The sequence below is a fragment of the Malaclemys terrapin genome, chromosome 4 (assembly GCF_027887155.1).
Source record: "Malaclemys terrapin pileata isolate rMalTer1 chromosome 4, rMalTer1.hap1, whole genome shotgun sequence".
NCBI lineage: Eukaryota > Metazoa > Chordata > Testudines > Emydidae > Malaclemys > Malaclemys terrapin.
In genome coordinates, this window is record NC_071508.1 from 103,791,671 (window position 1) to 103,807,218 (window position 15,548).

The 15,548-nt window shown below is 42.1% G+C and overlaps 1 protein-coding gene across 1 annotated transcript in view; it reads left to right on the plus strand.

The window, feature by feature from the left end:
• The window catches only part of SCFD1 (sec1 family domain containing 1), a 145,864-nt gene that overhangs the window by 33,004 nt on the left and 97,312 nt on the right, over window positions 1–15,548 (plus strand). Inside the window, exons 11-13 of the mRNA XM_054026391.1 lie at window positions 9,031–9,170; window positions 10,426–10,516; window positions 14,864–14,937. Of these exons, the coding sequence (XP_053882366.1) occupies window positions 9,031–9,170; window positions 10,426–10,516; window positions 14,864–14,937 (305 nt within the window). The remainder of the gene's footprint in view (window positions 1–9,030; window positions 9,171–10,425; window positions 10,517–14,863; window positions 14,938–15,548) is intronic.

Below are 15,548 nucleotides of genomic sequence, written 5' to 3' on the forward strand. Positions count from 1 at the left end.
CTTCATTATATTTACTGTATACTTCTGCCTTATTTTTATTTCCATCTTACTATGGAACTGAGGAAAATAAATCTAGTAACTAGTTACAAAATCTGATCAATAAACCCAGGACACATTGTTTTCCTAAATTAATTTTTCACAACTTTCCTTAATTTTACATTAATTTCTAAAGGAATATCTAGTTATAGTATAATTTCTGTAAATGTATAATGTAACATATAAAAATATACAAAAAATATGAAGATTGTTTTAGTTCAATCAGTCTGGTCCCTATAACCATGGAAAATGTCTATTTAAAAAAAACCAACACCACATAAGGTATTCTTAAAAGAAAATTAGAAATAACATCTTCCATGGAGACTGCAGTCTGTCTATAACATCGTATATAAACAAGTATAAAAATTATAGTAAGAAACAAGTATAAAAATTACTATTTACATAAAACAAAAGCAAAATAAGGTGGTAACCCAGAAAAAAAATTATTCCTTTGTTCCAGTAATGTGTGATGAATAGAGAATATAGGCTAGTAAATGATTAATGCCAAGTTTCAGTTATTTCAATTCTTGTTTAAAAATTTCTTTTAACTCATTTCTTGGAAAGTATCTGGATAAGAGATTGGTGGTTTTGTGTTTTGTTTTTGTTTTTGGCTCAAAGCAAGGATTTGATTGTTCTTGAACAACCCAGAGGATATAGTTATCTTTGTAAATGTCACCTAGAAAGTCATAAGTAGGGAAATTTGCTAATAAAATAGATTGGTCTGTTCCAGAAGGACCACCAGGAAAAGTGGAGTTCCAGAAAAAGGTTCAGGGATTTGTTTGTTTTTTCTCCAATACTCCATATATAAAATAGTTAATGCAAAAGGAAACTGACTCTAGTCAGTTTTCCTCTGCAAACTAGTCTCATGCCTGCTGTAAAGACAGAATGACTTAAAATTGTTGTTTTCCTTTGCAGTTCAGCTACATGTCAGTTTCTTCTTGCAACAAGTATGTGAAAAACTTGCAGAGGCAAACTGCTTAGAATTACTTCAAGACCTCTATTCCAAAGAGGCACAAAAATAAGTGACAGGAGAAAGATTGAAAAAATAAGGGACTCAAAGAGGTAGCAAATGTGGCATTAAAAAAATGGAGTGGGAAGGTAATGCAGAGACTGAGAAGATGAAGCAGGACGAGAGAAAGATTTGCTCTGGTGGTGGAGATAGAGCAATGCTGATTTTTTTTTTCCCCCATGCTAAATAAAATGCCAAAACACAAAGATTAATTCTCCCTGTTTGTGAGAGTTACCTTTTTCAGTATAATTGATGCTACTCTTCCAAAAGGTCACTAGTCTTCTCTTAACAATCCAGGCTACAGAGTCATTCTCTGTGGCCCAATGTCTATTCAAGTATTTTATACTAAGTAGAACAGCTTCAGCATGAGAGACTGAGACACCCAACCCAGACTGCCTTATAGCCTAGTCGTCAGAGGAGGTGGGAGGCTCAAGTTCATGGCCCTGCTCTAATGACTATTTAATTATTTAGATACAGTGGAATAACTTCAACAGGAGAGATTGAAACACCTGCACCAAACTACCCCATAGCCCAGTGATTAGGGCACTATCCTGCAGTGTGGGAAACCCAAGTTCAAATCCCTTCTCCATATGAGGCAGAGAGGAAAATTGAACCCACATGAATGCCCAAACTCCCCCGTGTTAACGGTTTTAAGAGATGTGGTGGTGCCCTTCATTTCCTTTGAATTTATTTTTAAAAGTGCACGCAAATGAAACATTTTGTTTTAGGTCAAACAAAAGGTTTTGATCAACCCCAAATGATTTTTGTTCACTTTTGATTCACTGAAATATTTTGGAATTTTCTATTTGTTAGGGGTGAATATGACACAGAGACCCTTTGACAAAGGGTCCCATTTTTTGTAAACTCCTCTTACCTCGGACCTGTCAAATTCATTTCACCAAACACATATCTTGCAGGATTTTTATCCATAAGGGATATCGTGAGGTGCTACAGAAAGCTTGTAATTTGTCAAAACTAATACTCCTTGCAAGATGTATGTACGGGTAATTTGTCAAAACTAATACTCCTTGCAAGATGTATGTACGGGTAATATTTAAGGAATAATATGTTTATACTGAAAGTGTGCTTTATGGATTAAGGGCTTGTCTACACTTAAAACGCTGCAGTGGTGCGGGTGTGCCGCTGCAGCACCTCAGTGAAGATATTACCTATGCCAACAGGAGGACTTCTCCCATTGGTGTAGGTAATTCACCTCCCAAGATGCCATAGCTAGGTCCTGTTGACTTAGCACTGCCTACATCAGAGGTTAGGTTGGTTTAACTGCAGTGTTTAGGAGAGTGAATTTTTCCCACTTCTGAGTGTTGTAGTTATACTGACCTAATTTCCTAGTGTATACCAGGCCTTAGAGTACAAACTTTAGAGTTAATCACCAAGAAGTAATGGGCCTCGGGGAAGGACCATGCAAGCAAGAGCGAGTTGTCACTCCTCCCTAATCAGCCAGTCAGTTAGTGCAAGGCTCAACTGACCAGCCTTGCCCTCTCCCAAAATTATCAATGAAAAACCATCAGAGAAACCATCAAACAATTGAAACACATTAGAATTGAAATAGGAACATTACAACAGACAGAGCTTCACCATGTCTGTGAATAGAAGCAAAAGCCTGTTTTAGTATAACAGTGTGTAGGGAAAGACACTCTAGATCCATTCATTCCCTTGGGGAGTAAGGGTGCTTTCATGGAAGTTTCGGATGCTGGTTACTAAGAAACCATCCAGCTCTTCAATAAACTGAGCTTTTGGGTGGGAAATCTACAATATTAGAAAGGAAAGATAATTATTGATAAATGTAGATCCAGGTTTTTATTTTATAATTTTGTATTGTAACAACACGTTTCTGACACTCTCATTTCTAGTTAAATCTTTATTCTTAAATAAATCACCTTTTGTTTTATCATAAGTGCTCACAAGCACTGTGTGGTTTACAGGACTGGTGATTTAAAGTAAAACTGATAAACTGGGACACACTGCAGTGGATCTGTGATTGGGGGCAGTGAATCTGGGATTTCTTAGAGTAGCCAGTGTCAGGGGCTGGATATCACAGGGGAATGATTCAAAGGGACTCAGGGATTGGAATGCACCTGTTGTTAATATGCAAGGCGAAGTTAGAACTGGCATAGCCTAGAGGGGAGTGCTGGAGTGGCTAAAAGGCTAGTTGTGTTAAGGAGCTGACACACAGCTACCACAAGAAAGACTCCCTCTTACTGGAAGCAGGGGATAACAAGGTGACAAAGGGCTGGTCCACACTAAGCCCCCAGCTCGAACTAAGATACGCAACTTCAGCTACGTGAATAACGTAGCTGAAGTCGAAGTATCTTAGTTCGAACTTAAAGGTACTTACCACGGGTCCACACGTGGCAGGCAGGCTTCCTCTTCGACTCCGCCTACTCCTCTCGCAGAGCAGGATTACTGGCGTCGACGGCGAGCACTTCCGGGATCAATTTATCGCGTCTAGACAAGACACGATAAATCAATCCCAGAAGATCGATTGCTTGCCGCCAAACCAGCAGGTAAGTATAGTCGTACCCTTACAGACCTGGGTACCCCAAGAACTGTCACAGTGAACTAATTTTTTATTTTTTTGAGAATTGCCAACAAATTGAAAATTGCTTGCCCAGCTGTATTTTCACGGCTTCAGATATTCATAGTGAATTACTCCAAAATTAATCACTTAATTTTCCACAAAGTATTCAAAGGCATTAGTTCTCATTGGGGACAAAACAGCAAGACAAAGTTAAAATACCTATACAAAGGTATTTAACTTCTAAAAGTTAACGCTAGTATCTCAAATTTCTTTTAAACAATAAAAAAAAATATTTCTGATAGACGACCATACCGAGAAATTGGAGACAGAAAGTTTCTTGTTTTTTGTGGAAAGTATGTATGTTTAGGGAAGGAAAAGAGGTGGAAAACTTGGCTTTCTCTGGAATGGACGCAAACGTGCTTATGAAAATTGTCCCTCCATAATATGAATTCAAGTCTTCCATATTGAGAACTACTCATTCCTTATTTTGGTTATAAGTTCAAAGGCTATTAGTTCTATAGTGAATTTCAGTTTACCACCTAAGGCCTGCATCTGATAAGTTTCTCGTTGTTTGTTGGACATCCCGGGTTAGTCCATTTTTTAAGCTGGGAGTATAGTAAGCTTGCATATAACATAATTTGTTATTAAATAATATAAACTTGATTACAAAAACTGATCCTTATGACTCCTCACTATCTTTCTTTCCATCTTTTAAGAAAGTTCCATTCTCCCTTAATTTTCTGTCAACTGTTTTCCTGGTTCATGACTCTTCACACTTTGGCTGTTCACTTCTATTATGAAACTTTGTCAGTTACTTTTGAAAACCTAATTATGTTATGCATATTATGTTAATTAAATTACATTACCACCACTTGTCTGTTCTGGCAATAGTATCTACAAATATATCCAAAATTATAATCAGGCATGACCATTTTTTTTCATGAGGCTGGTTATCCTTAGCTACACTGCATTTTTTCAGGGTGTAGATCTGTCCATCCTCCCTGCCCCATGTGATCTTTCAATGTAGCTTCTGAATGTTTCCCTCTCCAGCAAAAATCATCAGATTTTCTAGTATTTAGTTTCCAAATATCTTGTACACGATGTCATTAAGATAATCTCTTTGTATCCTTCCTGAATGGCGTAACCTTTATGAAAATGTATGTGAAAGCGTCTTCATCATTTCCCATTTCTTGTAGCAGTTTTGCATGTAATTTGTTTACATCTGATGTCTTGCCAACTTCAACTCCATTGGGCCTGTGGTTTAGGGCACCATTGCCTGCAGTCACCTTTAAGCCAGGAAAAATCCAAGTCCCAATATGAAAGGATTTAGAGAGATGCCTTGTATTAAAACCATTTCTAGCACTTTTTGGGTGAAGTTTGCAATTCCTGCACTGTTCCAGAATCATCAAGTATTTTGAAAAAGTTTAAAAAACAAAAAACCTAGGGCCAGATTTACGGACATTTAGTATCCTATTTAAAGTAATGCCATTGAAATTAATACGGCTCTCACAGAGCGTTACTAAAATCTGGTCCTTTATTTTGATCTTAGTTTCTCTACTCAGCCTTTAGGACTATTTTTATAAAAATCACTTATAACCTATCACTGCATTATTGTGGGGTATTCGGCATTATTCCTCTGTTGCTCTATTTAAAGGACACTAATTTTAGTTTTTACTCTTCGTTGTTTGTTATATCCCATTAGAAGCTTTAAAATGTTTTTCCTATTTTGTTCTTTTCAGTTTGGTAAACAGAGGTGGTTGTTTTTAGAATGAACTTTAATTAATATGATTGTTTAGTTTTTTAATATGACATGAACATACAGGCAACTTGAAGTGGCGTGGCATGCCAAAGCCTCATTTGTGCACCAGCATAATCAATTATGTCAGAACAGCTCTGAAAAGTATTTTTAAGGCCATTTAGGGCTACATTTTCAAAGTATTTGTTTGTCTTGCACATTCTAACTCCAGCGTATATGCTCTCAGGCCTGTAGGCATGTGCATAGTGTGCTTTTCACAGCACACACAAGTATGTGTAAACTTTTGAAAGCCTGAATCCTAATTTTCTAAACTTAATTTAGATTTTCTTTACAGTGAAGTGGTATGTGTTTGTATAAAATATGACTAGCCACTAGAATCCCAAATGACATTCCAAAAATTTTATATAGACTAATTTTTTAGTTCTAACAACACTGATAATTTCCCTCAACTTCTCTTTAGTGTGTTTTCCTCATGCCTACTTATACAACAGGAATATTTTAAACAGCTTTTTAAAATTCTACTCTTTGAAGTTTGTGGCAATTTCTCAAAAATTGTTTAACTTTCTATTTTCAATTTATCCCAGAGTCAAAGAGGTCATCAGTGATAGATGATCAAGGAGAGAGAGGAATAGATCCCAGCACCATAAGGCAGACTGAAATATGCTGATGGAGAGTTTTAGGGAAAAAGTGTGTGTAATGTTGAAGTGAATCCTAAAATGACTGGAGAATCAGTTGTTATTTGAGGAAACGGATGACGTGGTCATTCTTTAGTGCCTAGATTCCATGGTAATGAGTGTATTAGAAATGCAAGTTTGGATTTTTTTTGTACCTGAGGAAAGTCATATAGCATATTGGAACCCTCTCAAAATGTGAATGCCTTGAGCATTTTTTTCCTGTTTATCTTTTAAACATCTAACTTCAATAACCTTATTTTTATATATTGTAAGACAAAAAATGCAAATTCAAATTCTACAAGCCCCTAGGGTTGCCAACTTTCTACTCGCACAAACACCTGTGCCCTGCCCCTTCTCTGAGGCCCCACCCCCGCTCACTCCATCCCACCCCTCCCTCTGTTGCTCGCTTTCCCCACTCTCACTCATACACTCATTTTCACCGGGCAGGGGGTTGGGGTGTAGGAGGGGGTGAGGGCTCTGGCTGGGGGTGCGGGCTCTGGGGTGGAGCCAGGAATGAGAGGTTTGGGGTGGAGGAGGGTGCTCCGGGCTGGGGGGGTGGAGCCGAGGGGCTCAAAGTATGGGAGGGGGCTCCCGGCTGAGGCAGGGGGTTGGAGTGTGGGAGGGGGCTCGGGCCGTGGGGTTAGGAGGGGGTACAGGTTCTGGGTGGAGCCAAAAATGAGGGGTTCAGTGTGGGAGGGAGCTCTGGGCTGGGGCCGAGGGGTTCGGAGTGCGGGAGGGGGCTCCACACTGGGGCTGAGGGGTTCGGAGTGCTGGAGGGAGATCAGGGCTGGAGCAGGGGGTTGGGGTGTGGAGGAGTGTGAGGGCTCTGGTGTGGGGTTGGGTATGAGGGATTTGGGGTGTAGGAGGGTGCTCCAGGCTGGGGCCGAGGGGTTCAGAGTGTGGGAGGGAGATCAGGGTGTAGCAGGGGGTTGGGGTATGGGAGGGGAACAGGTGTGCAGGCTCTGAGTGGCGCTTACCTCAAGCAACTCCCAGAAGTAGCGGCATGGCCCCCCTTCTGCTCCTACATGAAGGTGCGGCCAGGCAGCTCTGCACACTGCTCCATCTGCAGGCACCACCCCCACAGCTCCCATTGGCACACAGAGCCCCCTGGCTGCCCTAGGTGTAAGAGCTGGAGGGGGGACGTGCCGCTGCTTCCGGGAGCCATGCAGAACCACGGCAGGCAGGGAGCCTGCCTTAGCGCCACTGTACAGCGGACCGGATTTTTAACGCCCCAGTCAGTGGTGGTGACCAGAGCCACGAGGGTCCCTTTTCAACCGGGCATTCCGATCAAACCGGACATCTGGCAACCCTACAAGCCCCTTTCATATTTTTAAAGAAGGTGTTTGCTTTATCTTATGAAGCCCAGAGGTGATCCATTTTACCCTAAAATTGTGATGTCTGAGCAGAGGACATCTGTAGAATTTAAAATCTTCTCTAAAAGAATTATTTCCCCTCCCCAGTCATTCAAAATGTGGGAAAAGGGGATAATTAGGAGGAACAAATTAATCCTTCAGCATGAATTAATTAATTTCAAATCTCTGTAAGGAAGGGATTCACCATACATGGTGAGTGGAATGGGGAAGTGCCACCACTGCGGTCCTGTCTCCAGATGGGCGTTGTTCAGGGTTGGAGATCTATTTGTGGGGAGTGAGTGGGGCTCGTTTGCTTACCCACATTTTTTTACTTCCACCTTGTAAACCAGGGGGAATCCATTCAACCGTTATAGTCAATGCAGAAATGCCATACTGGCAAGGTATGGGGAAAAAGTTGCAAGAGGCTTTTTGGAAACAGCCAGCCAGCCATGTCCTCTGAATGAGAGCTGTAGTTTCTGGGGTCAGAATCTTGCCTGTTTCCACACAGATTCTTTAAACAGAATCATCTGTTGAAAATACTGACTATAACCTTAGAATTTTCCTCCCAGTGATCCCCACCAGGGGCATCTTGTGGGTTTTTTTGCAGCAGGGAAAAACTTGGTCTCACGGTACTGCATCCACAATTTTGGTGTAATTGGGTCATCATCGTTAGACTACAACATTTCTCTACCACACTGAGGAAACCTATAGCAGCCCTGTACAAATATGTTCTAAATTACTGAATTGCCTCTACAAATCCCATATGAAAACCTGTGCACCTTCTAGAGTGAATTTATAGAATCATTTTAAGTCAGACAACTCCAGTTCCTGGTAAATAATCCAGTTTACATACAGAAAGCAAAGTAGGTTATCATGTCTGCTTACAAAATCTTTGTGTGTGTGCTCTTGAATGTGAGTTAGGACAGGACAAATATGCATGCACTCACTTGAAATTCTGTTTCTATTCTAGCATTAAATGACTTTGACTTTGAAGAAACTACACCAGACTCCTAACTCTGCTTATGTTATCTTAGGCCTTGGCTACACTCGGGACTTCCCAGCGCTGACGTGGCAGCACTGTGAAGCGCGAGTGTAGTCATGCTGCCAGCACTGCGAGAGCTCTCTCGCAGCGCTATATATACTCCACCTCTCCGAGGGGAATAGTTTGCTGCGCTGCGAGCGAGCGTGCAGCGCTGCAGGCTCTGATTACACTGGCGCTTTACAGCGCTGTACTCGCTGTGCTCGGGGAGGGGGACCGTTTTCACACCCCTGAGCCAGCAGGTTGCAGCGCTGTACAGCACCAGTGTAGCCAAGGCCTTAGGTTGGTTAGTAAACTTCTTTTGGCTGGTGTACAGATATTTAACAAAAATACATTCTTTTGGTTACGCTAGAATAAATAGCAAAATAAAACATTTGCTCAACGGAAAAGAGTGGTAGCAAATAGTCTATTTTAAAGCATTAAGGAAGAAAGATTATACATACAGCCTATAGATTTTTAGAGAGGATTTGAAATGTCCATTTCATTTGAAAGATCTATCATAGGATTTAATCAAAATAAATGTATGGAGGCCTTCTAGTTATTTTGGTTCATGGTAAGAATATTTTTTTTATTCTCTCTTTTGGTTTGAAATTGTGGATGTTTAATTAAGATTATCTTTTTCTAGGATTTCCATTTGAACAGAGTTAATCTAGAGGAATCTTCAGGAATGGAAAATTCTCCAGCAGGGGCTAGACCAAAGAAAAAGAATAAAAAATCATATGACTTAACTCCAGCTGATAAATTTTGGCAAAAGCATAAAGGCAGGTGAGCTGAACAATTCCAGATTTTATATTTAAATTAGTCAACTTCTAATGAAGAATTACCCTTAACATACTAATATTTTTTCCATGTCTTTGAGGAAGTGTGATAGAGCATTTGTGCAAAGGGGGTCATAAGCCACATTACTCTACGCAAAGAACTCTGTGTAATTTCATAAAATAAGCATGTTTGGTATAGTTCAATCTATGTAAATAGTGTAGAATTAATCTCATTTTAAGGGATTCATTAGCAGTTTTACTTTAGGAATGTTTGAATGTTCCTTTGAATAAAAGCATACAATTGACAAATATGTTTGAAAATTGAGTAGATGCTTTTTATTTAATTCTAAAGGCACTATTAGCCTAGTTTCTCATGTACCTGTGGAGTAAGATTTCATTTGTAAAAAATGCTTTGAAATGTGTTCCCAGTTCAGGGGGAAAATCAGATTGGATTTATAGAGAGATGTGGAGTTCTTTGGTAATATGGAAAATGCTAAATTAAACATAATCTCTTAATTCTTATGATTCACAAACACGGTAGTGGAGTGCCCTGGATGTGCTAAGAAAGAGTTCTGTGTGAGCAAAGCTATAAAAGAATGAAAACTGAAAACCAGCACTGGAGAGACAAACTCTGCTGTTTAGTGTGGACTGGTCCCATTATTAGATTTAAAGAAAGATGTCATCTGATCCATTTGGATATCCCAATACTTTACTGTTTTGAATGTTTATGAAAATGAAATTACTTAGGATGGAGACCTCATGATTAGTAGATTTAGTCCCTTCAGGTAAAATAGTTGAGTAATTGCTTTATACACTAATCCTTACCTATTGCAGTAGCTTTACTTTTAGGGTTTTGTGGAAATATATTTAATATCTACAGCAATTTGAAACACTGATGTTAGTGGATCTGCTGGGACAGTCATTTTACCTCTTTATATTCATCTGCTTTGGGGGGATTTTTTTTGTTATGTAGAGAGTATGCATCTATGGTTCCATCACTATGTATTAATTTTTATAAGTGGATTTAATAAAGCATATAAAAAGTAATGGATATTTGTACTGAAAGCTTAAGCATATGTTTGATTACTCTCATATATTAATTATGTTCTGTATTTTTGATGCTTCATTATTATAATAGTGAGTTGGTATTTCATAAATATTTCTGAAAGGCATTTCAACAGTTATTTTGATCATACAAACCAAGTGGTTCTACTGTTTAAATTTGACTGCTTAACAGAACCTGATATATAATATTGCTTTAGTCCTTTCCCAGAGGTAGCAGAGTCTGTTCAGCAAGAGCTGGAATCCTACAGAGCCCAAGAAGATGAGGTCAAAAGGCTTAAAAGTATTATGGTAAGGTTTGTTTAACAAATATATTTTTTGTTTAACATTTTGTTTTTATATAATATATGGGAATACGTGTATAGGGCTTTGTTCCATGCTTTGAAAACATCAGCATCAACAAATGTTGTTCTTCGAGTGATGGTCCCTACGTGGATTCCAAGCATGGGTATGCATGCACGCCATGCGCCAGAACCGGAACTATTCCTAGTAGTATCCGTTGACCCACATCTGCATCAGCCATGTGGCATGTCCGAAGCTTTAAGAGGCAGTGCAGGTCAACGCAGCTCCAGTTCCCTTTTACCGCCGCATGGTCAGAGTTGGAATCTTTCTTCCTCGGTGCTCTTAGCTTGTTAAAAGAACTGCTTCTGTCCATTGTACATATTTTTTCTTTAGTGTAGTTTAGTAGTTGTCTGTTCATCGTTAATTAGTTGGCTGGTTACTTTCCGTTGGACTTATCCCCTCTGGGGACTCCCCCTGGCTTGGGGACTGTACTCTGGCAAGCTGGGTTTAAATATTGCGCTTCATGCCCACGCGCCTTCTCTGTGAGCGATGTGCATCAATTTTGTCTTTATTGCCTTGGCAAGGCTCACATTGCTGCACATTGCTCCATCTGCCGATCATTCCTACGGCTCACCCGGGAGGCTAGAGAACTCCACCTCCGCAAACACCTCATGGAAGAGGCAATGCGCCCAAGTGCACTCCCAGATCTGGGATCCATGGATCCACTGGAATGGCATTCAACACTGGCAGTGAGCGCCTCTCTGGGGTCTTCCCACCCAGCACCGGTGCACCCACCAAAAGCCCACCGTGTGCACATAAAGCACACCCATGGGCATAAGGGTGGCTCCCCGACGGGGGCCGCCCCCAAGCGCAGTGTTGCCTCCACAAGCCATGTCAAGTCGGGTGAGAAGTCGCGCGCCGACTTGGACACTCCTGCTCCGAAGATGTCCCGCTCCAAGCACAAGTCCAAGCTGCGCTGGCACCAGCCACAGTGACTGTCTCGCTACCAGTGCCCCCAGTTCCATCCACTCCACCAGGTCTGTCCAGACTTGCCTGCCTGGTGCCAAGCATGCTAGGACATTTAACGGCTGAGCTTATGCTACCATATATGGGCCTCCGGGTCCCCTGCCACGCTTCACCTGCCATCCCCTATGGACGAGTTGCTCCTGCTCCATCCTTCTCTGCTCCACCCTGCCCTTCTCTGCTGGGCCAGAGGTGCCTTTATTGCTCCTGGACCATCCTCCTGCACTGATGGTTCCACTGGCTCCTCCCCTACCAGACTCATCTTCCGAGTCTGAGTGGTCCTCCTACCCAGACCCCATCTTCTCGCCTGCATGGTCCTTCAGTCTGGATCCTTGCCGCCAACTGTACCCTCCAGTATACGCCCCGTCAGCTGACCTATGGTACCCCTACACCTCGGCACCACCACTGCCTGGTCACCTCTATGCCTGGCCCTACTGGGCTTCCTGGATGCCCTATTATGAGCATGGAATGCCATCTCCTTCATGGCACCAGTTGTCCCTGACGCACACAGCCCCTCCCTTCTTCTTCGAGGACCCTTCGGCCGTCTCCACTCTGGCGGCACCAGCAGGCACCTTTGCCAACCCCAGTCGATATGGGCGTCTCCTCGTCTCTGGATGATGCTATCATTCTCCCCCATTCTCTCACCTCTTGCCAACCTCGTGCCATACCAGGACTTTGGGGAATGGCCACATCCCTTAGGCTGCCTGTCGAAGACGTTCAGGACCCGTGAGATCAATTCCTAGACATCTTACAATCTTCTGGACCCTCGTGTACTGCACTCCCTGTTCACAATGCCCTTCTACAACTGCCCAGACCACCTAGCACACCATAGCCTCCAGTGCCCCAACACCAAAACAGGCAGAATGCCAGTACTTCATGCCCTATACGGGCATGGACTTTCCTTTCACCCACATGCCCCCAACTCCCTGGTGGTCCGAGCCGCGACCGAGCCAACTACATCTATGGTCCACGCCCCCTGATTGGGCCACCAAGAAGTTGGACCTCCTGGGATACCAGGTCTATTCTTCTGCTGGCCTCCAATTCCACATTGTCAGCTACCAGGCCATCCTGGCCAAGTATGACTTCCTTTCATTTTCCAAACTCATGGACTTCCAGGCCTTCCTCCCCCCGGAGAGGCAGCAGGACTTCCAACGTCAACTGGATGAAGGCAAGTTAGTGGCCAAGGTCACTGTCCAGGACACGGTCAATGCTGCCTCATACTTTGCCAGGACTCCCAGCTTTCCAAAAGAAGTCCAGACCACTTTTGAGGACCTCCCCTTCGACAACCACAGGTTCAGAAACAAAACAGACGAGTCCTTCCATTCCCTCAAGGACTCTCATGCCAGCTTATGCCACGTACCAGCCTTACCACCAACCTTACCCCCAGCGCCCACCCTATTCTTCTCAGCATTGTCTGCTCTCGCAACGAACTTGCTACGCTTTCTATTTCCACCCTGCCTTGAGGTTCCTCCAAGCAGCCCTTTTGACTCCTTCCCCAAGACCCGCGAACCTCCCCCCTCTCCTCTCACTACTCCACAGGTGGTTTTCTGGGGCCGCCTTAGCCGCTTCACTCGCAACTGGGGCAAGATTACCACCAACCACTGGGTGCTGGAATATTGTCTACCAGGGATACCTCATCTAATTTCTCTCCTTCCTGCCTCGCTGCCCACCTGAGGAGCGCCCTGCCACGTTATCACACTCTCACTTCCTCTGAGAGGAAGCGGATACCCTCCTCCAGAAGGCCACTATAGAACTCATTCAACAGTGCTACCATTGCCAGGGCTTCTATTCCTCCTATTTCCTTGTGTCAAAAAAAAGGAGGTGGCTTCCACCCTATCTTGGACCTCTGAACAGATTTATTCACAAGTTCCATTTCCGGATGGTCACCCTCCCTCTCATTATCCTCTCCCTTTCCCATGGAGCCTGGTTCACCACTCTTGATACAAAGGATTCAATGGATGCGGCAGTGGGCCATGCTGTTCTCCACACTTCTTCTGAGCCCTTGTGCCCGCCTCCTACCTGAGCACTGCTCGCTACTCTCCGATGCTTGGAACCACATAGGGACCAACTCTCTCTCTCTCTCTCTCGAAGAGGTTACTTACTGTAACTGGAGGTTCTTTGAGATGTGTGGTCCTTATCTGGATTCCAATCCTGCCCTCCTTCCCCTCTGCTCCTGGCTCCTCTCCTGCTTGGTAAGAGGCATCAAGCTGCGCAGCCTCCTAAAGCCTTGGACGGACACACGGCGACGCACTATGCACGTACAGGTCAATGGAAGCTACTATGAACAATTCTGGCTATGGCACATGGCGCACGTGCGCACCCATGCTTGAAATCCACATAGGGACCACATATCCCAAAGAATTTCCAATTATAGTAAGTAACCTCCTCTCCTTTAGCTCATGCCAGTTCTCACTATCTTGACTGACACATTCTGGGAAGGGAAGCACTTTGGATGTAAAATGATGATAGGGCAAAAAGGGTGCCAGGAAGTTGTGCGGAAATAAACATTTTAATATACAGCTAGATAAGGTATACTTTAAAACCAGGTTTTTAGAAAATTTGAAGTAATAAAAGAAGATAATGCATGTGGAAGACTTCAGGTCATTGCAAAATATCACTTCATCCTCTGAAGTGAATTCACTATTGTAAATACATAAACATGATTATTTGCCTGAATTTATTGTGATAATATTGCAGCATTTCCAAATGAGACTTAGAAGGATGTGTTCATAAAAGTATGCAGTGACTCACAGAGTTACGGGGCTGCTGTTCTAAATAATCAATTTAACAACACTGATCTCTTAATATGTATCAGAGACTTAATTATTTAAGTATTTGAAAATTGTAGTGTGGAGTAAACAGGTTCATATGTTAACAGCCACTCCAGAAATGCACAGCAGTTTTAATCTGTCTGGGTCTGGTTTGAAGACAAACATGTTGAAAATAGCCCCTCCTAAATTCCTTGTAAGGTGGTGACAGACTTCAGCTTTGATCCAAACACCTTGCTAACGTTCTTTCCATACCACCATATACAACGCAGTGAGAGACTTCTCCATGAGCTGTGAAATTCTTTGAATTATTATCTAAAATGGATTATGGCCTTTAGGAAGCCCACCTTCCTTTTTGTTTCAAATGGCATCTGTACAATGTGTTTTTTCTAACTTCTAGACTTTCATTTATAATTATAAATTATATATGCATGTACCCAGTAGAAGTATTACTATCTGGACACTATCAGTGTAAAATAGAGAAGAAATAAATTAACCATATTTACAAATATGGTTTTGTGTCTACAGCATACATGGTTGTACCTTAATGAAACTCTTTCCACAGGGAATTGAAGGGGAGGATGAAGGAGCAATAAGTATGCTTTCTGATAATACAGCTAAGCTAACTTCAGCTGTTAGGTAAGTAATTAATAAAGCACTAGTAGTGTAGGTAAAATAGCTTTCCATTAGTTATATTTTCTGCTATTTTGATTTTAATATCTCCTGATGATTTTACCAACTTTCAAAATTTCAATCAGAATGTTAAGCAAGAATTTAGATGTTTGTTGCCCAGTATGGCAAAATCTCAAAAAATAGACTTTGGAGGAAATTGTTCTTTTTTCAGTGATTGTCTGCATGGATTCTGCTTCTGGTGCGCATGCAGTCCATTAGTGTGAGATTGGATTCTACTGGCCAGCAGAACCCATTGGGACTAGATGTCCTCACATGCCACACCCTTATCCAAGGACAAAAGGGGTGGAGTAGGCCCAACAGTTCCTTAACTTCCTTTTTACCACCTATGGGGGAGACACCGAACCATGTACTTTACTTTGCACACTGTGAGACTACTTGTTAGGCTAGTTTATTATACTTGAATGGTTAATTAGCATAAATAGCATAATTAACAGTTGTAGTTTAACACCCATTGGCAAAATGATAAGATTCATCACTAGGAATTCGTTTTAGGTATAGAGTTACCCCCAATAACGGGTACTTAGACGCTCAGGGAGTCTAGAGAGGCTATAAAAATA